This window comes from Podarcis bocagei (genome assembly GCF_964188305.1).
Source record: "Podarcis bocagei genome assembly, chromosome: 7".
Lineage (NCBI taxonomy): Eukaryota > Metazoa > Chordata > Lepidosauria > Squamata > Lacertidae > Podarcis > Podarcis bocagei.
In genome coordinates, this window is record NC_138132.1 from 30507016 (window position 1) to 30534924 (window position 27909).

At 42.6% G+C, this 27909-nt stretch overlaps 1 protein-coding gene and 1 long non-coding RNA gene across 2 annotated transcripts; one reads left to right on the plus strand and one right to left on the minus strand.

The window, feature by feature from the left end:
• Positions 1 to 1347: 1347 nt before the first annotated feature.
• On the minus strand, positions 1348 to 27747 carry CLSPN (claspin). Its single transcript, XM_081202481.1, has 24 exons — positions 27605 to 27747; positions 26669 to 26798; positions 25588 to 26027; positions 24143 to 24301; positions 23477 to 23549; positions 22675 to 22783; positions 20714 to 21282; positions 19419 to 19610; positions 18322 to 18500; positions 15614 to 15816; positions 15345 to 15406; positions 14131 to 14336; positions 13067 to 13227; positions 11504 to 11730; positions 10553 to 10664; positions 10013 to 10091; positions 9304 to 9449; positions 7723 to 7887; positions 7477 to 7598; positions 6791 to 6921; positions 5185 to 5275; positions 4453 to 4535; positions 3930 to 4091; positions 1348 to 2423 (listed from the first exon to the last, which is right to left on the minus strand). Exons 1-24 carry the CDS (start codon positions 27620 to 27622, stop codon positions 2313 to 2315), a joined length of 3930 nt encoding a protein of 1309 aa, XP_081058607.1. The 5' UTR covers positions 27623 to 27747; the 3' UTR covers positions 1348 to 2312.
• LOC308591651 lies at positions 20837 to 24311 on the plus strand. Its single transcript, XR_014010211.1, has 4 exons — positions 20837 to 20926; positions 22615 to 22753; positions 23894 to 24087; positions 24175 to 24311. It is a non-coding gene; the product is annotated as an uncharacterized lncRNA (long non-coding RNA).
• Positions 27748 to 27909: the final 162 nt, after the last annotated feature.

The following is a 27909-nucleotide window of genomic DNA, read 5'->3' on the forward strand; positions in this document are numbered from 1 at the left end:
GTTCAATCTCCAAGTAGGATTGGGAGAGTTTCCTACCTGAAATCCTGCAGAGCCACTGCGGTGCAGTGTAGGCAGCACTGAGATAGCTGGGCCAGTGGTATAAGGGAGCTTCCTATGTTCCTATCTGGAGGCAGCCTTAGGTTTGTCTGCAAGCAGTATGGGGGGGGGGGTTTTACCTGTGAACTCCTGGCTCCTAGGAGTAGCAGGTGATGCTCTCAAGGGATCATCTCACACCTCAAGAGACGAGGACTAATATCTTAATTGTCCTGTGCGAAATATACCGTATTTTTCGCTCTATAAGACGCACCAGACCACAAGACGCACCTAGTTTTTGGAGGAGGAAAACAAGAAAAAAAATATTCTGAATCTCAGAAGCCAGAACAGCAAGAGGGATGGCTGTGCAGTGAAAGCAGCAATCCCTCTTGCTGTTCTGGCTTCTGGGATAGCTGCGCAGCCTGCATTCGCTCCATAAGACGCACACACTTTCCCCCTTACTTTTTAGGAGGGAAAAAGTGAGTCTTATAGAGCAAAAAATACGGTACTTCCTTTTTAAAGAAAGACATGCCACAGCTCAGGCCAATGTGGGGCCCTGCCATCTGCCTTTAAAGGTAGCCTTGAGGTATAAATCTCAAAGTGCAGGGACATGCTCCAGTTGCTCAGCAGTGAAGCAAAGGCATTCTGTAGATGCTCAGCATTACTTTGCTCTGTTTTATGAAACATCTTAGGCTTTCTTTTAAAAGGGGGGCCTAGCAACATGTCTTTTTGTAGCCAAAGGAGTGAGCCAAAGAGAGAGACCAGCAAGTGACAGTCTCTGCTTTCAACACGCCCCCAAAACAGGATACAAAATGTGGTTTTCTTGCTGCAAAAGAAAGAAAAGTTTTTGAGTATCACAGAGCTTTGGAGAAGAGCAGCTTGGCAGGGCTCAATAGCTGCAGCTTTCTGCTAGGAGAAGTCACTTGACAGAGAATGAGAAATACCTACTTTCTCATTCCTTGGACCTGACCAAATAGCTCTTGTTTCTGAACAGTGCCCTCAGGTGGCTGAAAACATAACCAGAAAAAGAAGGCTGAGAAAAATAGAGATGAACTCCATTGAGCGTGGAGAATTACATGCATGCTCTAAAATTGTGCCTGAAGCTGTAACATGTAACCATCTTGCTAAAGCTAAGCAGGCCATGTACACCCACCTCTGGAGGAAAGGTGGGAGATATATGTAATAAAATTAAGTTATCAATATAAATGCATAATTTTAACGAAAGGCGAAAGTATTTTGATTCCCTGAGAAACAAGCTAAATAGTTTCCTATGGAATCTATAGATTAGGCCCTAACACATTCCAGGTTCTACAGTAGATTTAAAAAGCACTGGTTTATTTTGAAAATCTGCTTGCACAGCCTCACATCTTTCATCATCTGTACACATCCATTTTTAACACTACACTTTCTCTCTGCCCCCACAGAATAGATTTACAATTCAGAATGACTCCTCTGAGATCATGGAGGTACAAAATTTGAGGATGTTTAGATGCAGGCAAGATGCTGTTGTAAGAAGTCTTCATTGCAGCACTTTCTAAATACAGCCATAAATATGTTCTTTATTTCCATTCACCTTTCAAATTTCAAATCCATCTTCAAAAACTGAATGTAACTGTTAAAAAAAAACCTCACCTCCCCCTTCTATTTTTCATGTTGAAAGCTTTAAAGTGTCCAAATAAAGGTATGGAGAACTGAGAAGGATGCACACGGGACAGAAGACGACTTTCCACGCCTCAGTTTTCTTCCTCAACACAATTTCACATGTTCTCTTTAAAAAGGAGGGGCAGCAATTGAACATGAGAATGAGGTGTGGGGAACAGAAAAGGGAACCAAAATTGCCTTTAAAAAAGTTAAAACCCTGATTTAAAAATGCCCTAGAACTTTAAGATATATATAATGTTAGGGAGCGAAACACAGGTGGGGAAGATAGTCAGCCTCCATAATCATTTTTTAATGCATGAAAACACAGGCCTCAAATGCCTGGCCCAGAACTCTTCTTGGGAGTGCAATGCAGATTGTGCAAGTTGAAGATAAGACCAACGTAGAGAAGTGCAGGTTTGACTGGTACTCAAGTTGCAGCTGCATCCAACAGGTAGAACATACCCTTTCACCTGCTCTCATATTTGTGCACCCAGGGATGCAGGCCAAGTGACATTCCAGGCATCTCATTATCAAAAGGGTTCCACTCTAGAGAGAGTTGCATCAGTTCCTTGCCTTGAGAAGTCTGTGCAGCCGCTGGACCAAGACCAAGCACCATCGGTGCTCTCCACCCACGTCTTTTATCGCTCCAAGTACTGAAATATACTCCGGGTTTCTTGAGCTGAAGTGCCATCAAGCCGTAGCCGTTTGGGAGAAGGGTTTGCAATGGCGACAGGAGCTCTCTTCTTGACCTAGAAGGTGACAGGAACCATGAGACCACAAAATCTCTTGAGCACGAGAATTTTTTAATTAACTTAATTGGCTCAGATATACGTTGACCATGCAAAAAGAACACTGCACTCTGTGTCCCCTGGACATTCTTATTTGCCACAGGCAACTGAGCGAGTGGCTGTTTTCAAGTCTGAATTATATAATAACTCAGCAGTATTTTGATTATGGACCATAGGATGGCAGCTGGCCTTTCCTGCTAACAGGGCCATCTACCATTCTTGTCCTGGGCAACTTGGCTGGGTCAGGGCCCAAGCAGACAACACACACACACACACACACACACACACACACACACACAGCCTCTTTTTCACATTTAAGAAGGGCAAGGTAGCTGCTGACAGCCAGGAAACCACTCAAGATAGCAAAATGTAAGAATTGCCTTGCTGGATCAGATCAAAAGGTAATCTAGCAGAGCAATGACCTGCCAGATGTAATGGGAAGATTACAATCAAGGTTCCTGCCCCTTTGCCCCCCACATCAGGCAGTTATCATTAAACTTCTGTCACACATACCCCAAAACAAAGACACATTTTTCACTCTTGGTTGCAAACACCCGACTTCTTAAATCTTTCTTCATATGGATAATGCTGTCCGTTTCTGTTCCTTCTCCAGCTTCCTCCTATCATTGGCACTCCTGAACATAAACTACTCTTGCTTACCTTCAAGCAGTGCTAATGAGTCCCTACTAAAGCACTCTTCAAGGAGGCTGACAAACTTAGGAAGGAATGAAATATTGTTGTGGGAAGGAGGGTTTCTGAACTCCTAGGGAGCCTCTAAGGATGGATTAACTATCCTGCCCTAAAGCAGAGGTTGTGAATCTCAAACAGGGTTGTCATTGGCATGCTAAAGAGCACAAAGGTACATAAAGAAGGGCAGCTTTTTGGCCACTCTAGCCCAGGTTCATCAAACCTGACTGGCAGCAACTCTAGCCCTAATATACAAGATCCTTTAATGCAAGTACTGTATTACTGATTGTGCAAAGTAATACTTACGAAGGTATGTGCTCATCTATAGCCCAAGAATCCATCCCCAGGACATTCCATTGGATGCCCTGTAAACAGGATTCTAGGAGACTGGGAGGCAGGCCAAGACCACCCCAATGCCTGCTGCAGTTGGACTTTCTCCTGCCCCACCCCCAGCACCAGTTTAACACCAGCTGCCCTGTAGGAAGGATGCTGTTGTTTTGCCTGATGTTTAATGTTTTTTGTAAGCTACTTTGGAAGGATCGTATTCTGGAAGGTGGGGCAAAATGAATGAATGCCACATAATGCTGTTCTGCCTACAATATGAATGAGAAAGGTGTGCTTTGGATCCATATCATGATCATGTCTCAAATTCCTTGCCAGCCAAGAGTGCAAATTTTCCCTCAGACCATTCCTACTAAGGCATACCCAGTTCAAGGAACAAAAAAATTAAAAGCAGACTAAGTAAATGATTCCGTTCAATTTAAATCAAGAGATTTCTACCTGGGGCTTGGACTTCTCCTTCGTCTCCTCGCTCTTGACTGGGGAGAGTGTCTGGAAGACGAAATTTCTTGAGTTCCTGGGGGCGTTTGGGTTGAGGTCTGACATGGCTGCCAGTTTCTGCAGGACTGCTTTGGGCCTGTTCAGCAGTGATCCATTCTTCAGCTGCAAAAAGGAGGAGGGGTGGATCCAGAGGCGAAACATTCAAGTAACATGACCTGAGTAGTACACTGAACACAATTTAAACCTTCAGAAGAACTGCTAGTCAAGTTGTTCTTTCTCACAAGAAAAATAATTCAGGACTAGCAATCCACTTGCTTAGTTTACTAAAATAAAATAATACAAGCAGACCTACACTGTTCAAAGAAAAACGATGTGACTCATTATGCAATTTGGTACTCCTATCTCAGAAATGAAGCCCAATTTTAAAGAAAGCTGTCTAGACGCAATATGAGAAATGATGAAGGGAAGAAATAATCTATTCTCAAAAGAAATAATCTGTTCTCAGAACTACTAAAGTACTGACCTGTGGATCACTGGCAGACTGGAAAGTTTCAAATGGATTTCTGGGTAGTGATTTAGTTTCCTGTACAGCTATTGAGGGAGTTGCTAGGAAAGCAAAAGACAGATAAAGTTTTGAAACTTTGCAAGAGAAAGACTAAGAACTGTAGCGTACAATAATACATATCTGCCAATTCCCCTCCCAATGCCACTTGCTCTGTACAAAGGCAGCAAGGTTTTAGGAACAAGCCACTTGAAAGTATGGCCACAGCTGGGTCCATTCAAAGAACCTGAAAATCAACCCTGTGGGGGCAAACACCAATGTGAAGTTGGCCTTCTCAGTCATGGTGTTCTGACTTATGGAAAGCCATTTCCAGAAAATTAAGGAAAGGAGGCACCTGGCATTACCATAAATCCAAGGCCCAGGTTAAACCTACTCTTTGAAGCAAGACTTTTGATGGCTAACGCTGATCTACCGTGACTGCAGTTTTTGGGGGGTTTTGCATCATATTAGCTGCTGCCTATCTTTCATTGTTTTTAAGACTGATCTGGCATTTCAGAAGTTTTATTTTTGTGAGCTGTTTTATAGCTTACAAATATTTAAAATGATATCAAAGTCTCACTAGGGTGCAAAAGTATTTTTTCAATCAACCTGCAGCCTTGGTGCTGAATTTTGGTGCCCACCCATCCCCATTCTGCTAGCATTCTACTAAGGTTCTGCTAGCATTCATAGCTCTTCAGTAAGAAACAGGTGTACCTTTCTTTTGTAGGGACTTCACAGTGACTTTTTTGGCCAGTTTCATGAACTGGCTGTTTTCATCGATATCCTCCTCTTCCCCTTTCTCCGACTGTAAATAAGCAGAATTTTCATTAGACCACATCACTATAAGCATGGAACAAAAAGTAACTGAAAAAGGTGCAGTTTCTTTAATGAATGACACTTTTACTAGTCATGTGCTTTCGCTTTTAAAAAAAAACAACACTTTGGGAGGAGCCCAACAAAACAGTTCCACTAGTGCAAACATTTCTGGAACAGCACAATGGAACTTCCCCTCCCTGCTTGCACCTCCTAAATCTGTTGTGGGTTTCCCTCAACCTTCCCAAGTAGAGTTAGGGGGCATATGGGGAGAGGAGAAGGAGGGTAAGTTCTGCTTGTGCTGGCAGAATTATTTAGCTGTATACCACTCTTTGAACTTAAGAGGCCAGTTCCAACCGTTGTTTGTTGTTTAGTCATTTAGTCGTGTCCGACTCTTCATGACCCCATGGACCAGAGCATGCCAGGCACTCCTGTCTTCCACTGCCTCCCGCAGTTTGGTCAGACTCATGTTTGTAGCTTCGAGAACGCTGTCTAACCATCTTGTCCTCTGTCGTCCCCTTCTTCTTGTGCCCTCAATCTTTCCCAACATCAGGGTCTTTTCCAGGGAGTCTTCTCTTCTCATGAGGTGGCCAAAGTATTGGAGCCTCAGCTTCACGATCTGTCCTTCCAGTGAGCACTCAGGGCTGATTTCCTTAAGAATGGATACGTTTGATCTTCTTGCAGTCCATGGGACTCTCAAGAGTCTTCTCCAGCACCACAGTTCAAAAGCATCAATTCTTCGGCGATCAGCCTTGTTTATGGTCCAGCTCTCACTTCCATACATCACTACTGGGAAAACCATGGTTTTTACTATACCGTTATGTGGCAGCAAACTTGCATCTGTCATTGAGTGTACCCTCTTCAGGGAATTGCAGCCAATCTTACCTCTCTGACAAGGGATGCCAACTTTCGTGCCTTTTAGAGGTATACTTAAAACAAGTTATGTATGTTTTTAAAAAAACATACATATGTGAAATAATCCATAAAAGAATTTATTACTGAAATTTTGCTTTACTTGCAAGATACTGGCACAGTTCTTACTTCACAACCCATTAACGGACATTGACGGTTGTGTTTTAAAACCTTTTCACCATCAATTTTATAAACTCCCCCAGACATCTTCATCCATATTGCCTGCTATTTTATAAAGAAGACTACCACTGATACTGGCCCAGTGGAAGATGCTATCTTCAGCATTATTATTTTCTTACATTAGAATGTTTGCACCACCAAGAAATAATAATATAATAATAATAATTTATTATTTATACCCTGCCCATCTGGCTGAGTTTCCCCAGCCACTCTGGGCAGCTGCCAATCAAGTATTAAAAACAATACAGCGTTAAATGTTAATATTACTAAATATTAGTATAATAGAATACTAAATATCTATGGCTTGTAACCAAGAACAGATTGGGGGGGACATTTCAGCTCTCATCTCAGTCTGTCATAAAAGCAGGCTAAATGAAATGGTCCAGGAAGAAGCCTATCCACGAGGGTAAGCTACCTGCTCCCGAAGCCACTGCTCCCGCTCAAAGCGCTCCTTCCTCCACTTCGCCTCTGTCTCATCCAGATGGTCTTCGTTTTCATCATCGTTCTCTGCATCATTGTGGAACATATCCTCCTGAAAAGCATTGTCTGAAAGCGGAAACACAAAAGGGAATTGGTTCTGGCCACTGCTGCCTGAAATGCTCTACTTAAAAGTGTTAAATGCAGAAAAAGCATTGTGGGCCTGGTGAGGGAGAAAGAGATGAGGATTTGGACTGGGATTTGGACAGTTGTGGTAGGGATAGAAGGGGAAAGCGAGAGACCCTCCTGCTGGAGTTTGGGTTTGCTAATGTATCCTGCAGAACAGACAGCATATTTGCATAAACAGTATCAAAGCAGCTTACAATTTTAATACAATAAAAACCACACAAAAATGTAAAACAGATCAGCAACTATTACATATTTTAGAGACTGAAAGATGGTAGGGAGTAAAGGTCTGTTTCACTCCTTCTCTAGGACAATTTGTGACCAACTAAGCTGAACACAGACAACAAGGCATGTAGGGTCTCAATAAGCCTTCTTGTTCCCCCCCCCCCCTGCCTGCGACCACAAACAGGGGCTTATCAACTTGTATCAGGCATGGCTCATTCATCTTCATGGGTCACCAGTTGTGCAGGCTTGCTCTAGAATAAGACAGCATTATACCTATGTTCTTCCACCTGAACTTCCTCATTCGCCCAGGGCCATCGCTGTGCAAATCTCCATCAGCAAGGTATCTCTCTTGATACAAGCGCAGCTGTCGTTTGTCATCATCCAGCATCACCTTCCTAAAAAGTATCCATGTGTAAGGGAGGGAAACTGAAATTAGTCTTCATTCAAAAACAAGGCTGTGCTTTCAGAAAAGCACAACCACAAACTGTAATTTAAGCTGATGTATCTGCGGCTACTGACATGTGTATTTTGTTGACTTGATCCTGGAGTTCTGCATCTGTAGGGAGGACCTCATCAAGGACTTCATCTTCATAAACATCAAGTTCCTCACCGTCATATTCATCCTCACTCCCCATCTCACTTCCCGACAGCTCAGCCTCCTCTTCCATGAAGTCCTGCAATTTGCTGAAATGTTTTGAGAGGAGGGAAAGAAAGCCAGGAATCCAAGTTGAGTCTAAAAAGATTTAAGGAGCTGCTGCACATCATGACAAACTTCATCTTACCCAGAACTGCCAACATTAGCTGGCAGAGTCTCAAATCCAGCCCTCCAAGACTCTGTTCTCAGCCTTTCAAGGAAAAAAACATTTATACCTTGCAAGGCAGGAGTTGAAGTGAGACTTCCATACATACACAGGATGTGCTTAATTCACCAAAGTACAGCACATTGTGTGAGTACAACACTTAAAGATACTGTGAAATATTGCAAATCCCATGTTAGGAGATACCCTAACATGCAATAGAAATTTTCAACATCATGCCAGTCTTTAAGGCTACAGAAGTTGTAAGCCTACATTTTTAAAAACTAGTTATGCATTATTCCTATTAGTAGTAGCAGTATTACTACTATTATTTTATTAATATAGGCCAAATCCATGCTTCTAAAAGATGCAACAAAATAGAAACAATTAAGCCCCAATCAAAATGAAGCAAGACAAGGAACCTGAGGCTCTCCTCTTTTCCTTTCATCATATAAAACCTTTGCCTTCAGCCATGGTTTTTATTCTTCCCAATAAATTTCAGAAACATTTGTTGCCATTTATTTAATACAGAATTTAGTTTATTAATATATTGAAATAAGAACAGATGCCAAGGGTAAACTGAATCAAGTTCCTTCCTGCTGTGGCCTTTTTGTGGTGTCTTCACAAGAGTGTGTCACTGAGCTCATTTCAGCAGCATCCAGAAAAATAAACAGGTTAGCCCTCTGAGTACCCTTCCCCTTGCCTGCTTCATAGTCAGCCCACCCTTTCCTTAAATGGAACTGGGCTGTCAAACCCTGCAGTTGTTCAAGCAGCGGCTGATTCCCACTGTTGCCTCCTTGCTCCATGCTGCCTTCACCAACCATTCAGTGCAAAAGCAGATTTGCCTTAAGCATCCCACATATCTCAGTCTGTGTCCAATTTGCATCGAGCCATGTCAGGGGTGGCTAAGGTTTTGTGGCCTGAGGGCAACCCAGTCAGATAGGTGAGATCTAAGTAATCTCTTCTTCTTCTTCTTCTTCTTCTTCTTCTTCTTCTTCTTCTTCTTCTTCTTCTTCACTGTTGGCTGACACTTGAAGATTCCATGCCAGCCATTGGTGGGATCACACACACACACCCAGAGAGAGAGAGAGAGAGAGAGAGCGCTCCCCTGCCTGCAGATCAACTGAGGAGGTGATTATCCCCCTCCAAGTGCATAAAGTTCAGCAAATTTGCCAAGAAAGCCCCTGGATAGATTTTTCTGCCAGCATCTTTCAAGCCTGTCCCTTTTTATTTTTAGTTAGCTTCATATACTGCATTGATCCTGTTTATTGCAAAACTATAAAGGCTAGAAGGATTTACTTACAATTTCTTCTTCATTCCTTCCCTTCGTCTCAACACTTCCTCTTCATCATCATCATCTACTTCATCTTCACTCTCTTCTTCTTCCTCTGTCTCTCCTTCCTTTTCCTCCTCCTGCTCATCGTCCTCCTCCTCTTTGTTCTTTTCATCCTATCAATTCAGGAAATGAATTCAGAATTTCCTTTAGTATCTTATCACCTCCTTTACTACCTCCTATATTTCAGCTTGCTCTTTTATTTAAACAACACAGTTAGAAGGTGGTGTCTACATGATGATTGTTTAGGAGCATAGAAAACCCACAGAATGAGCTACTGGGTACAGCCTCCAGCTTCATTTAAAAAGCAATAGAAATGGGAATGGAAGAGCACAGGGCAATGTCTGTTGAAATCTCAGGAGCCTGAGGGGTGACTGAACAAGATACTGAGGGTTTAGGCTTGAGGCTTCAGTGCCCTGCAAAGGTACTCCCCAGAATCAGTTACACGAAGTAAGGAAAAATATGCAAATTTGCTTAGTATGCACATTCAGGCTGCAGAATGGAGTTTCTCTTCAAATCCATTTACTCTGGGGCATACCCAGCCCTGCCCATTAGCTTCTGGTGGACTAGTTGAGTAGAACATTGGCTTTGGGGTGGGAGTGGAAATAGTTAAGGTTTTGTGTGGAATGCATGCCTGGTGTTTAATTCTGGAATAACCACAATAGTTTGCAGTACTCACTTCTTCACTATCAAAGGCATGGTCATCTGTTAAGAGACAGAAGTCTCCAAATTCTTCTTCCTCATCTTCTTCCACTTCCCTACAAGAAAGGATTTTTAAAAGGGAAGAAAAAGACTTGCTTAGCAACTGGAATCTAGCAAAGTGGGAATGTGCAAGTGGGAACACAGGAGTCCAATATACATTTGGAGGGCCACAGGCATATTGCCCCTGCTGTACAACCTGTCACACCTAGTTAGCCATGACAGAACATGGTGAACAAAACAAAAAGCATTAGGACTTATCTATCCTCACGGTCTCCAAGATGTCACATGGACTAGCTGCGGCTAATTTTCTGGAGTTTAGTTTGGTGTAGAAAGGTAAACAATAAGGAGAGGTAGCACTACTTCTTGGCGACTAGGCCAGTGAAAAATTCTGCTTAACTGAGAAGTTTTCTCCTCCCAGTCCTACCGATTATCTCAATACAATGGATGTTTTCATGCTCCCTCTACTGAAGGAGAGGAAAACCTTTGGAGAACTGAGTTGCACATCTCCAAGGCTTACCTCTCAGTTGAAAAAGAGCCAGAACAAAGAGCTACTGCCTCAGCCATTGGATCATCAGTGCTGTTCTCTTTTTCCAGTTTAGGGTTTGCTGAGGAGGATCGAATGGGAGAATCTGAGAAAGAAACCAGAATTGAGATGTCACTGGAACAGGGTCCAACAGGCAGAACCCAGCTGGTCCCAGATAAAGTGTTCTTGTATCCCCAGCCCTTAAACTTATTAAAAAGCTGCTGCTGCTAAAGAAACAGCAATACCTAATATTGGGAGCTTTTATTTCTCTATATATTATAATGTAAGAAAGTCATCACACAGCTCCCATTGGAGGGTTTGCATAGAGTCAGGGAAGGGGAGCAGAAGAGAAGGCTGGTTGCACAGCAGCAGCGACTATGACATGGAGTTAAGAAGAGAGGAACAATGAAGGGGAAAATGTGGCTGTTTCAAACAATAGCAAAAGTCTGAGTAAAGTGAAAGGTGGGTATCACTTAGAGGAAAATTGCAGTTTTAAGCAACAGCAGGGGTTTAAGTCCCGGGATGGGACTTCTAGCTCCCTTGACAGGGGCCTTCAGTCACAACAAGAGCTTTTCGGGCAAGCAGTCAGACTACTAAGCTGTTGCATTTTATACAGGTTTCCTTAATCAGATTGTTATATATGCTGTTCTTACCTCCTTATCTTGTTTATTGTTATCCTACATGTGTCTACTATGCTGCAAGCAGCCTTCAGCAGTGTGTACATTGAAAATCAAGAGTAAAAATTATTTTTAACGGAATAAAATTGCCATTTTTAAAAAAAATCCAGACAAAACCGTTAAATTTACTTGCCAAAACAAAGTACCTACTAGCCTCTTTCCCTTTGGTTTGATCATCATATTCTGGGTGTAGAATTTAGCAAAAGCCTACTGAAGGTGGTATGTGCAACCCCAGCTCTTGCTATAAGGAGCAAGATCCACAACTTACTCTGAGAAGCAAACTTTCCAGAGCAAAGGTTGAGCAGCTCTTCCATGTTCTGCTTCTTGCCATGGTAAGTGTTGGGAGGACACTTGTTCTGAGAGGCAAACTGGCCAGAGCACAGATCCAACAGCTCATCCATGTTTGCATCCATGGCGTTCTCGTCCATGCTAGCCAACGGTAGGCGGTCCTTGGATGACTGGTATTTGTTCCGGTGATGGCCAACATTCAAAAACCTGAAAGCAAAATTAACGACCGTCTTTGAAAAAGTCCACAGTCATCAGAGGAAGCTCAGGTGGTTTGGCAGGAAAGGTCTCCAACATGGGCATTTTGGGATGCTTCTTCTGTAGGTGCACTCACACAGGGTAAACACCATTGTGTAACTGTTTCAGCATTTTCTTTTAGGACTTACCTACTTGCTTTGTGTATACAGTGTCATCAATGTGAAAGAATTTTACAGTTTCTCAAGGAATGTTCAATCTAAACTTTGACACAAAGAAAGCAGAGGAACAGGGGTGGGGAAGTGTGGATGTGGTTTTTATTTTCCCAGGGTTTTTAAACGCTTGTGCATTCTTCTTATGCTTCTTGGTATAATCCTGTTGGCTGCCTTTATATTGTGGCACTTCAATATATTTGTTTTAATTTGTTTAACAGTAGCTTTAACTTTGTGTAAGCTGCCTTGGGAACCTCTTGAAGGGCGGGGTATAAATCAAAATACAGTGGTACCTTGGGTTAAGTACTTAATTCATTCCGGAGGTCCGTTCTTAACCTGAAGCACCACTTTAGCTAATGGGGCCTCCTGCTGCTGCTGCGCCGCCGGAGCACAATTTCTGTTCTCATCCTGAAGCAAAGTTCTTAACCCGAGATACTATTTCTAGGTTAGCAGAGTCTAACCTCAAGTGTATGTAACCTAAAGCGTATGTAACCCGAGGTACCACTGTAAAAATAACTTGAAAATGATTTCACTCCACTCCAGACTGTGAGCAAAGTTTTTTACACCTTGGGTTAAGATTTGGTAGGGCTGTGGGCCCTGTATGAAAATTGTTTTCAGGCTAGATTCATTCCACGAGCTGCCAATAGTCAAAAAGATCAAGACACACACACACCTTCCCAATAGGCCTGTGAACTAAATAACTCTGAAATATGGCCTGCTGGTTGAAGATTTGTCACAGAGCCAGCAACTTGACTTCATTGCTAAGTCATTGAGGATACTGTGCCTTGGACTGAAAAGTGGAAGCTTATCCTTTTCTACCATCAAACTAACTTCCTCACATGGGTTCCAGGATTCAAGCCTATTATCTACTACTAGTAGATACTGAGTACACAGGCAACAGCAAACCAGCAGCTTCCATTTCTGGGACTGAGAAACCATTCTCTGAAGAGTGGGTGCATTTCATCCCTCTGTTTATTTGTTCTAACCATTCACAATCCTATGCATGCTTACCTTGAAGCAAGTCCCACTGTGTTCGAAGCAGCTTTACTTCCTAGTAAGTATGTTTAGGAATGCAACCTTACTCTACCTATTTTGAAAGCGTTACTTGCAAAAGAGAGCCAACTCTCCAAATTACATACCCATCTGCATCAAGCAACTGACTCTGAGTGTCGTCTTCTAGGGAGAACTGGAACTGGAACCTCCCAGCTGTTGGAACTGGGCTTTTCTCTTCAGGAGTAGCATTGTAGAGATCTTGGGAATCCTCTATGGGTAGGGAAGGCTCAGATGCCTTCCCTGAACTCTAAAGCAGAGGAGAAACAGAACACAGTTATATTCATGAATTAAAAGGCAGACTGTAGCCAAAATTCAAAATAGAAAAATTAAAACTAGAAAAATTAAAAGTACAGGCCAGAACTCTGCAGCTAACAAACTGAAGCAATACAAAATTGGAATCAATTATAATGTTTGCATACAGAAATTAATCAATTTGCAAAAACTTTGAATTTCTGGACATAGGAAGCAAAGAAAGAAAGGTTTCCCTAAGGCTGCAGAATTAAAGGAAATACATTCTGGTCTCTGCTACTAGCCAGGGGAACAAGAGCATTGGGAGGCTCGTCCTCAGATTCTCATGTCTGACTTTATGTACCGTAGATTCCGGTGCATAAGGAGACTTTTGAACCTCGGAAAATCTTCTCCAAAGTCGGGGGTCACCTTATACACCGGGTATGGGTGGCGCGCAGCAGAGCCCACCCCCCGCTGCTGCTGCGGAGGCTCCGAAGCAGCAGTAGTGGGCGGCAGGCTCAGCTCCGTGCCAGGCGGCTTTCTCCCAGCGCAGAGCTGAGCCCGTCCCCCGTTGCTGCCCAGCGTATTGGGCAACTGGGCTTATAAGTCGAACCCCCAAATTGCAGCTGCCAATTTGGGGGGTCATCTAATACGCTCAGTCGCCTAATACACCAGAATCTACAGTATATGGTTGTTTTGTATCTTGCCCTGGGATCTGCTGTACTATGACTACAGAAGATTTAAAAACAACAGTGCCTGTCTGCAAGCTCACCATTTAAGAAACATGATACAAAAAGGAAAATCGAGTGGAGAGGGATGACGGGGGAAAGCAAATTCAGGCACCAGTTCTTAAAGTTACATATTTGCTCTTCGAGTGACCAGCTACTATTAGTTAAAGATTTTTTAAAAATCAAAATCTGACCTTAGAAGCAGAACTGATGAAGCTTGTTTTGAAAAAGCCGGGAGAAGGAGAGCGGACGACTCCAACGGCAGACAGAAAGTTGCCTCCACGTGCCAGTTGCTTATTACAAGGTTGATAGGAGGGAATCATAGAACCAATCAACTCAAAGCTGCTGTTGTGACTGTTTTCCTTTGCCAGGTTCGGCAGTAAAAATGAATCTTCATCTTCTAGGAGAAGGAAAAGAAAAATGAAAAAACCCTACTAATTTTTAGAGGAATTAAAACAACCTGAGCTGGTTATTAGGAGTGAACTAAGCCACATCCCTCTCCATGGAATTTGGGGGAGGGCTGAGGTTCCGCTCAGACCCCAACTATGGGAACTGGTTTATCACTGAGTGCCAAGTGAAATTCATTCACTGGGTCTTCCCTAAATAAAGCTCTGCTAGAGCACAAGTGTGAATCAATCCCACGAAATATCCTGTTTCCAGTAATGGCAAATCTTCAATGTCTCACAGAAAGGGGAAACCACCAATTCATTGAAACAGAAGTCACCAACAAAATGAAACATTTGCAATAACGTAGGGAAACAGCTGAACATTTTCAGAAGTACAAACATGGAATGAGAACAGATCAAGCTACATAAAACAGCCCACATAAAAACTAAGATCTTCTGCTCACCCCAACGCCCTACAACCTAGTTATGTATAACTCATCCAGTGACTATATCCCATACATCTCTCTCCTAGTTTCACCTCTTATATACACAGCTCTCCACACACTGTTTCATTTCCAGCATGTGAAGATTTGAGCCTTTAAGCAGTCAAGGACTTACAACTTCACATTTTCCTTGCAGCAAATCCAGTGGGGTTCTGATCCACACTTTAGCAGATCGTAAGCCAAGATAGGTTTGCAGCAAGGCATGCAGCAGATCACATCTATCCCAGAGGTGGTTGTTCGACAGACCTTCCCAAAATTTAACCAATCTATGTATCTGTGTATTAAACTTATCTTGTAACTAAAAGAAATATATTACTAATTTTTGAAGTATATCTATGTTTTGGAAAAATGCTTGTCCCCCATTGAATCATGAAGAGAACAAGCAGAAAGACTTACATATAAAAGTTATCAAGACATATATTATAGTTACAAGAAAAGCTTAGTTTGTCGTTCAAACGCACAGTATGAAAAAACAGACAGGATAAGAGCATGCCAGCTGCAGATACGCAGGTATATTACCTGGCTTGTGTGATCTTCCCACACCTTCTTCCACCTCAGCTTTTTCACTTGGAAGAGAACACCTGCAAGAAACAGTAACAGCCCAAATGAAGGGTAATCATATTTTAAAAGGTAGTAAGGACCACTCCATAAATCAGAGATAGTCAATGTGGTGCCCTCCAGTTGCTATTGGACACACTGGGTGATTGGCTATGCTGGCTCAGTGTTGGATTCCAAGAGCATTTGGAGTTTACCATGTTGGCTAGCCCTGTAATAAAACTAAAGCTTACCCTGTTTTTGAAGAGTTATCCTTGAACAGCAGCAAGGTAGACTCTGTTGAGGAAAGCTTTGGAACAGCAGTGCAGTGCACAAAGTTGGCTGCTCGTTCCTCATCAACTGATTCTTTGTCAGTATCTTTGTCGCTATCTGCAGGGCCTTGCTCTTCCAGCTCCTCATTATCTTCCTCTGCCTCACCAAGGAGATACTCCACCGTCTAGTGGAATATACACACACACATATACCAAATTCCACAGTGAGTGAACTTTTGCTTATGGGTATGCTTAAACACAGATGGTTGTTGGCTTCAAGTGCATACACTTTTACAGCGAACAGTGAAAACTCTTATGAAACCTACGGTTACAAAACAGGGCTTTAAAAAAAGGATTAGGCCAGTTGCTAGGAGACAACAGAAGAACGTTGCCTTCCTGACTTGCCTCTGCGAAGCCCACAAGCATCTGGCTTGGCACTATGGGAAACAAGATGCTGAACTAGATAGACTCTTGATCTAATCCAGCAAAATCCTCATGTTATCTAGACTTCTTTAGTCTCTTCTTTCTGTATATGCAATAAACCAGTTTCTAGCCCTTATAGTTACAGACAACACCTTATAAAGATGGAGCCAGTATCTGCCAAAAGCTCAGACTAAGAAAAGAGGTACAATGGGGGCCACCAGCAGCAAGGATAAAGAAGTGGTTGCTGGTCACAGTTCCCATTACCTACTGCCTGCCCCATCCTTCTTTTGGGATGATAATAATAATAATAATTTATTTATACCCCGCCCATCTGGCTGAGTTTCCCCAGCCACTCTGGGCAGTTTCCAACAGAACACTAAAATACAATAACCTAATAAACTTTATAATAAACAGGGCTGCCTTCAGATGTCTTCTAAAAGTTTGGTAGTTATTTTTCTCTTTGACATCTGGTGGGAGGGCGTTCCACAGGGCGGGTGCCACTACCGAGAAGGCCCTCTGCCTGGTTCCCTGTAACTTGGCTTCTCGTAGCGAGGGAACCGCCAGAAGGCCCTAGGCGCTGGACCTCAGTGTCCGGGCAGAACGATGGAGGTGGAGACGCTCCTTCAGGTATACTGGCCCGAGGCCGTTAAGGGCTTTAAAGGTCAACACCAACACTTTGAATTGTGCTCAGAAACGTACTGGGAGCCAGTGTAGGTCTTTCAAGACCGGTGTTATATGGTCTCGGCGGCCACTCCCAGTCACCAGTCTAGCTGCCGCATTCTGGATTAGTTGCAGTTTGCGGGTCACCTTCAAAGGTAACCCCACATAGAGCGCATTGCAGTAGTCCAAGCGAGAGATAACTAGAGCATGCACCACTGGTGAGACAGTTTGCGGGCAAGTAGGGTCTCAGCCTGTGTATCAGATGGAGCTGATAAATAGCTGCCCTGGACACAGAATTGACCTGCACCTCCCTGGACAGCTGTGAGTCCAGAATGACTCCCAGGCTGCGCACCTGGTCCTTCAGGGGCACAGTTACCCCATTCAGGACCAGGTAGTCCTCCACACCTGCCCGCCTCCTGTCCCCCAAAAACAGTACTTCTGTCTTGTCAGGATTCAACCTCAATCTGTTAGCCGCCATCCATCCTCCAACCGCCTCCAGATACTGATCCAGAAAGCTAACACTTAATTTCTAGAGCAGATCTATCTCAAACTACTATTCTCCAGTTCAGAAGCCCTTCCTCCTAACATATTGCAAGAGTTATCTCAGCAGTGAAGAATATGTACTTCCTTAAATTCTTTCTTCTTCTTTTCCCAAGTCTAATCCCTAGCATTTAAAAACAGGTGCCAGGACAGAGTCCAAGAACACGTTGAGCCCAGACAGATGCCCTCTTTTGCAGCTGGACATCATGGGTGGCATAAACTCTGCAATAGAGGAATCTTCTGCTACTTGACATTCACAATGTTTTATGATCAGAGGCTGCTCCCTTAGTTTTTGTTTTGGCCCATTTTTATTGCTGTATTTTACAGATTCCAATTATATTAATAATGTACCCGACTCTGATAATTCAGATCATAACTTGCTTTTCAAGTCTTCTAAATAAATACTAAATTTTTGCAGAACTCCAAAACTTAGATGCAACAGTTGTTGCCTTTTGCTTAATTTATTCTGCCTATAGTAAAATAGCAGAATTGGTCTTGCTAGGGGGGCAGATATGTATATTTAAAGCAAACTAAAGTACCGGTTCATCACAACTCTGTCTGGCTTTGCAGTGCTTCATTTCCTTGCAACAGAGCTTCTAAGATATTCTGCTAGTTGATACTCTGCACAGCCATGTCATTCTTGGCCTCGTTTCCTACTTTCTCATATTCAGAGCCCCACTGTGTGGCTTTTGAGAGGTATGGAACGAGGCAAAGTAAGTGGTGGCTCTGCAGGGTTCTGTGGCTACCTGCCTGAATTTCTGTACTTCCTCGAGGGAAATTGCTTCATGATTAAATCATAACAAATTTCTGGCTGCAAAATTGCCAGCAGTAAGGTGGACAAGATAAAAGCCTGGATTTCAATGCCTAGCTGTGTGGGGAGCTGAAGCCACATTTACTTAATTACAATTTTTATTTCAGATCAATTTGGCAAGAGGCCAATATTATACATGGCACAAATTCCTGAGTCTCATAGTTCCTGGACAGTTTTATGAGAAGTCAGCAATACATTAGAACTTGCTGAAGTAGGCCAAAATAAAATAAAATGTAAAGCAAAATAAAGGAAAGACCTCTTGATTGCCTTCCTCCTCCTCCTCAGATTCATCTGTCATCTCCTCCTCTTCCTCCTCCTCTTCCACCATATCCTCATTATCCAATTTATACAATGCTTGCCGCTTCTGGCGTTCCTCCATCCTGCGGAGCTTCATGACCTCCTGCAGTTGAGCCTTAAGCATTTGTAGCTTTTCACCTGGTAAGCATAAATACGCTAAGATGCACATCTTAACAGACACACAGAAATGTCATTGTCCCAGGCAAACATTTTAATGATGCCACTAACAATTAATTTTAAAAGCAATGGAAGTTTATTTGAAATTGGGGGTGTTCAGGAACTCATGTGCTGACTAAGAGAACCAGCAATTCCAGCTAGGAGAGGAGAAGGAAAGCTTCAGGCTTCTGAGATCTTATTTGCTTTAAGCTAAAAAGGACGATTGGTCCTACCTGAAGCATAGATTTTGTAGGCGACAAGGGGTTAACTGGGGATACTGTATCATCAAGAGGACAGAGCTACTCATCATGTGGGACTAGGGCTGTCATTCAATTGACTAAAACTTGGACAATTAAGGAAATGTGAGTCAATCAATTAAACCTGTATGAGCAACAAAGATTACCGTATTTTTCGCTCTATAACACGCACCCGACTATAACACGCACGTAGTTTTTAGAGGAGGAAAATCCGTAGGCATGCCACCTGTAGGCATTCCCTCCATAACACGCACAGACATTTCCCCTTACTTTTTAGGAGGAAAAAAGTGAGTGTTATGGTGCAAAAAATACGGTATTTTAAATTCAGATGAATGCCATTTTGTGTCTTTTTCTAAATGACGCATGCTTGTGTTGCAGTCGGCATCATCTTAGTCAGTTCCCTTTTTTGAAGATGCTACTTGCCATCAGCAGCTTTGAGAATCTGCATTTTTTTTTAAATGTAAGAAACTAAAAACCTGCTTTCCAATCAAGGGGCACCTTTTTAGTGTATCAAAAATGTTACTGACAAAGTAATCTACATTGGTTGAGCCACCATTGCAGCTCTATTTGTGACAAGCACCCGAGAACTGATGGAAGCATCCCCACCCAATAAACCTTGCCCCTGTGCTCTCTCAAAGCATACCTGGCTTTGCATGGGTTGCACCCTCCACAGTCTCTGCAGCCAACGTCACTGCCACCACATCTGCTTTCAGCTCCTCCTTGCCCTCATGAGTGGTCTCTTTCCGAATAATATTCAAGCCCACCGTTCGTTCTGCTTTTGGCTTGGTTGTGTAAAGTGCATGCTTCACAAAACGTTCCTTCAAAGCATCTAGTTCTGTTTTCGGGGGGGGGGGGGTTAGAAAAGAAAACATACTATAATTACTTATTTGTGAAAGACTTTGTAGTTTTCATTTTTTTAAAGCCAATTAATCTTACTTCAGCTGGATCTAAAGTTACCTAAAATCAATCAAGTTGGAAAATAAGAGACTTTCTGTTAAGAATTTAACACCATGCCAGCATCTGTTGGGGTTTCTGAAATTTTTGTTGAAAGTGGGAGAAAATAGTTCTCTCGTGAACATGGCACAATTCTGGGGTTAAACCTATGGGCAAAAGTCAAATCTTCTGTCTTTTCATAATTTTTTTTAGTTTTTCTTGCACTAACAATTGAATAAAAGATGTCAAAAGTCTTCTCAACTCTTGTTGGGTTTGAGACAATAAAATAGTGCCATCCCTCAAACAGCACCTCAACTGTCAAGAATTAAGGGACACTTTTTAGGACACCTTTGGAAATTAGGAACTACATCTAGGTAACTGTGATGGCAACCATTTGAAGAAGCCTTAAGGAGAAGAGCCGTAGCTCAGTGGTAGAGCATCTGCTTTGCATGCAGAAGGTTACAGGTTCAACCCCCAGCATCTCAAGGTAGGGCTGAGAATGTTTCAGATGAACACTGAAAGGCTGCTACCTGTCAGTGTATGTTGTACTGAACTAGATGGCAAGTTCTTGTGTTCCTAATGGAAGAGTGCCGATTTATGTTTTTTACTGCTATGTGTCACAATTATTAATACTGGGTGGGCGGGCAGACTTGTGAAAAAGTGCCCTTGCTTAAATATGAGCGAGAGACTTAACTAAACCATGCTAAGTGAATATCCTACGGAGGCCTAAGAACAACCTGATTTAAGCAAAGCATGTCACAATTCTAGACACATTACACAGAAACAAATGATTTCACTATCCAAAGTGGCAGATAGCACCTGACCATTGAACGCAAACGTTTTAGGAGAAGATACCATGGAAGAATGCAACATCTATTTTTTTACCTTCCCCTCCCCAACAATGCAAACTTCCCTAGCAATTCCCTTTTCAATCTTTTGTCATATAAGCAGTAGCAAGCAAATAAGAATCACAACATATCAAGATACTAGATGCTGGTACCACACCTCTGTTAGATTCCGGCTCATCAAGATTAATAAACGAATCATCCCCGGAACACAGCCTAGGCTTGATTGTCAGGTCTACTCCCAGCTCCCGAAGCCGATCTAGCTTGGACTTCTTTGTTTTTTCAGCAGGAGCTAACAACACTGCTTCCTGTGGCTGCACAATGTCTTTGGGCTTCCCACCCAGTTCTGAAGATTGCTCCTCCACTTGCCCAAGTAAGTTTTCTTCCACTTCATTCTCTTCTGATTTGATGCATTCTGCAGGGATTTGATCAGGCTTTTCTTGCTTTCCAGAACTCAGCTCCTCCTTAAGGCACTCGATTTTGGAATCACTGCCCTGTTCATTTTCCTCAAGACAATGTTTTGCCAAATTTCCCACTTCACCAGTAGAAGTTTCATCTGTGCTGACAGAAGCAGGGTTCAAGGAGGCCAAAGCTTGCAGATCAAGCCCTGCTGCCAATACTCTCCCTGCTGGTTGGTTAAATTGTCCTCTCCAACTCTCACTGCAATCGATACCTGGGTTCTTTGGAACAGCACTTTCTTCATCCAGACTGGGCTGATATTTAGTTGATCTGTCGGGGGGGGGGGGAATACAAGTTAGATCACTACCAATCTTAAACTTGTTCATTACAGAAAATGAAGAAATCAGTCTAAGGGCAGAATGCAGTATTTTGCCTATTTATCCTTGAATAAAGGGAGCGGGGAGAGAATTACTGAAGAATGATTACAGTTTTCCGCTAGACACAGTAATGTGCACAGTGCCTTCTCATGCTGGGCAGGAGAGTTAAATTGTGCAACATGTTCTACTGATGTTCATTTTGTTTTAGCCCATTTTGAGTCAATTCAATATAATCATAATGAAAAGAAACCATCTCCTAATTTTTGAAAAGGAAGCAGACTCTTTCATCAGTGCCCAGTACAAGCAGAGAGGAAGGAGGGGCTTGTGTGCTAAGGAAGAGACTCATCACTGCCCAATCTCAGACTAGCAGGCTGTCATAGCATCTCACTTTTTGGCAAGCAGCTGAACCTGCTGGTATTAAGAGAAGTCAGGATAGGCAAGTGTACATAGGATCCATTTCCCCATCTCTCCATTGCAAGGCAAATGTATTTTTTATCTTGTGAACTGGCCTGAGATCTTCAGATGAAGGGGGTATATCAATTTAAGCCTCTCCTTTTTCTTCCACACAATAATCTCTACATGTTTCCACAGGATTACAAAATAGATACTGTACAAGGGTTGGTTGGAGGCGTTCACTCATTGCAGCATATGAAATGAATTAGCTCTCTCTAACTTCGAGTAAATAATAGTATTGTACATAAAAACACTCTCAGTTAGATCTCAGAGTATAAATGACACACTTTTAGTAAGAGATGACAGTTGCGTACTCAGTGCTAAAAATAAAATTAGAATTTAGCCCCAAGAATTGCAAAAAAAAAAAAAATCCTGTATAAATTATGTAAACTGGGGAATTACGCAAGTTTGTTTATTTTGCACAATATATTTGGATTTTGCTAGTCAATGGGAAAAGCTTGAACTGGGCAGCATGTTGTAACCCTGAACTTGACGTCTTTAAAATCTTAATCACCCTTCTGGCTTCTGAAAACAGAGCAGGCATATTTTCACAGCTATGCAGTCTTGAAACTTTTTTATTTTAATGAAACCCAGAGTTTCTAAGAAGATTAATTCTGTTAAAATCCTGGGAAATCTTTTTAATCTCTAAAACATTTTATATCTACTGTTTTTTAATTTTTACTGTTACTACGATAATTGTTTTTGTTTCTAATGTTTTTGATCTATTTTATATTCGTTTTATGATTCTTTTGTAAGCTATCTTGAAAAACTAGATTAATGAAATTATGATTTTAAAAACATGAATTCTGCATCCAGTCCTATTCTATAACAGCACTACTGCAACACCTACAGATGCCTGAAAAGAAACAAGTTAGCAGCAAGCTTGACTTACTTTAGCAAAGCCATAGCACTTCCCTGGAAGGCAGGACGAGGTTTGCGCTTGAAGAATTCATGGACACTTTTGGCTTCTGGTAGGTGATATGGGAGAGGGATGTTGGCTTCTACCAGAAAAGAAACAAAGGGATTAAACTGGTCTGTGTGGATACAATGAAGGAAAGTTTTGAACAGTATGGCCTTGGTTTAACTTTTAATGATAAAAACACAAAAATCTTAAAAGGAACATATGAAGCTGTTTTATACCAAGTCAGACCATTGCTCTAGCAAGCACAGTAAGGTAAAGGGACCCCTGACCATTAGGTCCAGTCGTGACCAACTCTGAGGTTGCAGCGCTCAGCTCGCTTTATTGGCTGAGGGAACCGGTGTACAGCTTCCGGGTCATGTGGCCAGCATGACTAAGCCGCTTCTGGCGAGCCAGAGCAGCACACAGAAACGCCGTTTACCTTCCCGCCGGAGCAGTACCTATTTATCTACTTGCACTTTGAAGTGCTTTTGAACTGCTAGGTTGGCAGGAGCAGGGACCGAGCAACGGGCGCTCACCCCGTCGCGGGGATTTGAACCACCGACCTTCTGATCAGCAAGCCCTAGGCTCAGTGGTTTAACCCACAGTGCCACCCGCATCCCAGCAAGCACAGTACTGCCTAGCAAATGAATCTCTAAGGTCTGTGGCAAAGATAGGTCCACATTCTGTTGACAGTTCCTTTAAGGTATTTTTAAACTGGGTGATACCATCGTTTAAGAGAACCTGGAACCTTCTACATGCATACAGAATCTTGCAAAACGTTTTGAAATCTTACCTCTGACAAGCCGCTGAGTCTCGCTGTGCAGCTGTTTGATGGCTTCCTTACCCAGCTTGGCTGCCTTCCGCTCCTTAACAAAAATGAAAAGACAGATTTGAGCAAACATGTGGCTTAGACACAATTAAAAGTTAGGCATACTCAGGATGGAAGATGAGGTGCTGTACCATACAAAAAAGTGAGATAGAAACAAAACTAAAAGTGAATAGGTGTGGGTGTCATTTTTAGGTTCCTTCAATAGACGTTCCTCATATTCATCCATCTTGTTTGTCGTGTTCACTCTAAGAACCAGTATTAGTGGGAGAGGCAATTAAATTTAACATGCCAAAAGAAGCTTTTGTACAGACTATTGCTTAAAGAAATACCAAATATTTATCCAAATATTTATTTCTGGGGTTTCTGTGGTGTTTGCTGCAGATCCCCACCAATTTCTGTCTAGCTCACAATTTCTGTCTAGCTCCAATGCAGTACTTTTGGAATCTTCCTACAACCCTCTCCACTTGAATTCCACAAATGTGGCAGCACTTTAAACGCTCTGCCTCTAGTTACCACCCAACTAGAATTTGGGATCATCCAGTAAAACTGATCCAGTAAAACTGCAATAAGTTCAGGTAAACAAAAACAAATACTTTGTATGGTTTCCTTGGATGGTTTAGCATTACTCACCTTCCGTTTTTTCACTTTCTCTTTCCCTGCAGCTTTTATCAACTCTAGAGACTCTTCATCTTGAAGAAAGGGATCCTCTTCCTCTAAGCCATTCTCAAAGAGGTCTTTATCAGCCAGCAGACACCCACTGTCATTGAAAGAAAACCTCTCACTATCCTCCTGGCCCAAGAAAGGTAGAATACAGGAAATAGTTAGCAGTTGCTACCTCCCCCTTTCCTATATAAATAGAAAGGAAATCCATTTTTTCAACTGCATACTATAAGTTCACAGTAAAGCCAACCACAGGCGACCACCCTCCACTCATGTGGAAGTTACATTTCGGGGCCCCACACACATAGGAGAAAATCATGTACGTGGGAAGCACCCGTTTTTTCCTGCTCTCCAGCTCTCTCTTCAATCCAAACCAAATATCTAGAGTTGAAGCTCTGGAGCCTGCTGGAGGTCGCCTTGGAAAGTGGCTGCTACTGCTACTACTGCAGGGAGACTGAGCAACCTAAACAAAGCCCTGCTGAGCCTCTCTTCAGGGCTTCCTCCGCCCTCACTGACATCATCTTTAGGATCCGGAGATGGTTTCCTTATAAGCCATGAAGACTCTCTCTTCTGTCATTTCCTGGTATGATTCCATTTTATTTTACTATTTTATTTATTTCCCGGTACCACATGTATACGTGATCACGCGTGAGTCGATTGCACGTAAAAGTGGGGAGACGCCTGTAGTGCAAGGCCCCATGCTATACCATGCACCACAGTAGAAATGGGGCATCTCTGGCCCTCCAGATACAACTCTCATCATTCCTGACAACCAGTCACACACTGGCTGAGGCTGATAGAAGTAGAAAGTACAAAAACGTCTATAGCACCACATGCTTCCCATCCTATTTGCATTCGAACCCTGACCCAGTTTAGAGAAACAACTTAACATGCAATAAAACTGTCCATGGCCTGTACTGCTTCACACTGAGCAAAGGATTATATGTTGTGGGTAAGCATTCAATCAATGTTTATACATTGAAAATCAGCACGTCAAGAGAAGCCTACATTAGATTACTCCTACCCATCACATTTTCTATATAAAAGTGGTGGTGTGCGTGAGATAAGATTTTTTTAGAATAGAGGGGAACATTCAATTATGCAATGGCCATCTGTCCTCTAAAGTGACACGAAAACAAGAACAGTTGCATGGTGAGCTACTTATCTAGACTGTGCCTTATTCTCTCCTGTTTTAGCAGCAAGTTGGATTACCATACCATAATGCTATAGCTGACATTTAAGTTTAACAGTGCAGCTGGTGAGACACATGTGTACATGCCAGTCAATGCAACATGAGGCATGAATCACAAAATGTAAATACATCACTTGGCATTAGACTGGACTTTACCTTGGGTGCACACAATGATTCCATCAAAGCCCAATCCCTTAAAATGTTCTTCTCATTCCCATCATACCTTCCCTTCTTCTGCCTCTCCTTTCTTTATGAGATCTCTAATAGCTTTCATTTTTTTCTCTTTCTCCTTCCTCCTTTTCCTTGGGGCATCCTTTTCTTTTTCAATAATTTCCTTCATGCAATGAATTCTGTGGTTCTTGTGCTTTTTCCCAGAGTTCTCCAACTTATGTTCAGGCAAGCCAAGCTCTGGATACATTCCAAGGTTCTTATTATGGAACAAGTTGTCCACTTCATCATCATCACTGTCTTGCAGAGCCTGGCAGATTAGGTTGGATTTCTTCTCCTTAGCAGCAAATGTATCACCATTTTCCTTCATGCTTTCCATATCCCCAGTTGCAGCCTCCAATTTCTCAGGAGCCAGGTCTTCTCTTTCACTGTCACTGTCTGGGAGGATCTTCTTACATTTGACTCTCTTACTCACATATATCTCTTCATCAGAATCTGTCAAAAATATAAGTTTCACATATTTATGGCATGCACCCCTTTTTTAAACACACACTCTATATTAAAAGCAGTTAAACTTATTTCTTACCCACTTTTCCTCACTTGAAATATTGCAGATTCAGTTACATACTGCAGTTAAAGATAAGCAACGCTGAATTCAATGTAATTTAATTGAACTTTATTGTGCAATTTAGCTCCTGTAGGCTCTATTTCCCCCCCTGCTTTGGTAACAACCCACAAACTACTACAGCTCATAGGAGTGTAAGGACCAGGTGTGTGCATGTAATTATTTCCTTCTTAAATCGGCTTCAGCTGTTCAGTTCTATTGTTTTCCACTTTGAAATATACTAAGAAATATTTATTATTTTTTAAATCAGTTTCAGGAAAGCAGTCCCGATATCAAAATGGTTTTCAAAACTTTGTGGAAGAGAGGGGTAGGAAGGGAGGTGTCAGATATGCATGGAGGGGCGCCTATGAAAAATGGATTAACTTACTGTGTGCATGATGTTGGGTAAATTATATATGTGTCACATTTATATATATGCTAGAGATATTTACTGTTGTATAGGACATTTCTTTGAAATAATGGAATGACCTCTGTAATGCCCTTTTGTTTTTAAAGACAGTAAATTACTGACCTTCATCATCAACAGATGCAACTCCTTTGTTTATCTGTGCTGGAGAGGTCATTTCACAGCTTCCCTGTCCGCTGTCTGAATCGCTGTCAGACGCTTCCTGAGATTTCAGATCCTCGACATCCAACAAAATCTGTAAGGCACAAACATTTATAAGTATGACAAAAGAGACAAACACATGTAAATGTTTTGATAATGGAATTTTAAAATAGAAGCCAACTCCAGCACCATTCACCTCCCAACTGCAAAGAAAACGACATTGGACGCTTAGGAGCAGAGTTCTTTAGGGTTCCATTATCTAATGTCTGCATGGCAAGATTGCCCAGAGAGTGAGTCTGGCATGATTTGCACAACAGTGACATGCTTCTCTTTTAAAAATCAGAACCAGAAACTGCTGCATGGTACACTTATCAAACTCAGCATGCTTAACAGACTGCATAGTAGAAGTTCCCACGGATGTAAGTTTCACAGTAGTGTAAGGATCAAAGTTATACAAAGCAGGCATGGGAGAGAGCTCACTGGGTGACCGTGGGCCAGTCACTACCTCTCAGCCTAACCCTAACCGACCTCACAGGGTTGTTGAGGGGAATTAAACGAGGAGGGGGTAGGACCATGAAATGGATGAAAATGTGAGATATGAAGGCAATGAATGAATAACGAAACAAAACAAATTAAAAGCACACATACACAAGTCTGAAACGGTAGCAGTGCATTCCCCCCTCCGAGGACCATGCAGTATTTCAAAGACATTGGGGGGGGCCCCAGGACACCCGAGGTTAGCCGCAATGTATGCTGGGAGTTGTAGTTCTTGCTCCCTTAGGTGGTTCCCGCGGGGCCGCCGACAGCCGCCAAGGCAAATGTCCTCCGTTCTCCCCTCGCACCGCCAGCCGCTGACTGGAGGCAGTTCCCAGGCGTGAGCTAAATCTAAACTGGACTCACCTCAGTCGCCGCCGCCATGGCGCCCGACGCCGACGAACGAAAAGCGCCAAAGCCTCCCTCGCGCCTCCGAATTCGAGTCTTCCCGCTCTTGCTGAGAGTTTGCCCCCCGCTCCTCAGACCTTAGCCAATGGCAACGTGCCTCCGCCCATACGCTGGTTGTCATCCTGGCACGAACCAATTGAGAGGCAGGATTTCCTCCGCGGCACCGCCCCCACGTAGCCTGCGTTAACTCCTCTCTCTTCGCGTCGCAGAAGGAACATAGAGATAAAATACCGCAGAATGGCCAAATTCTGAAAACAAAGCAT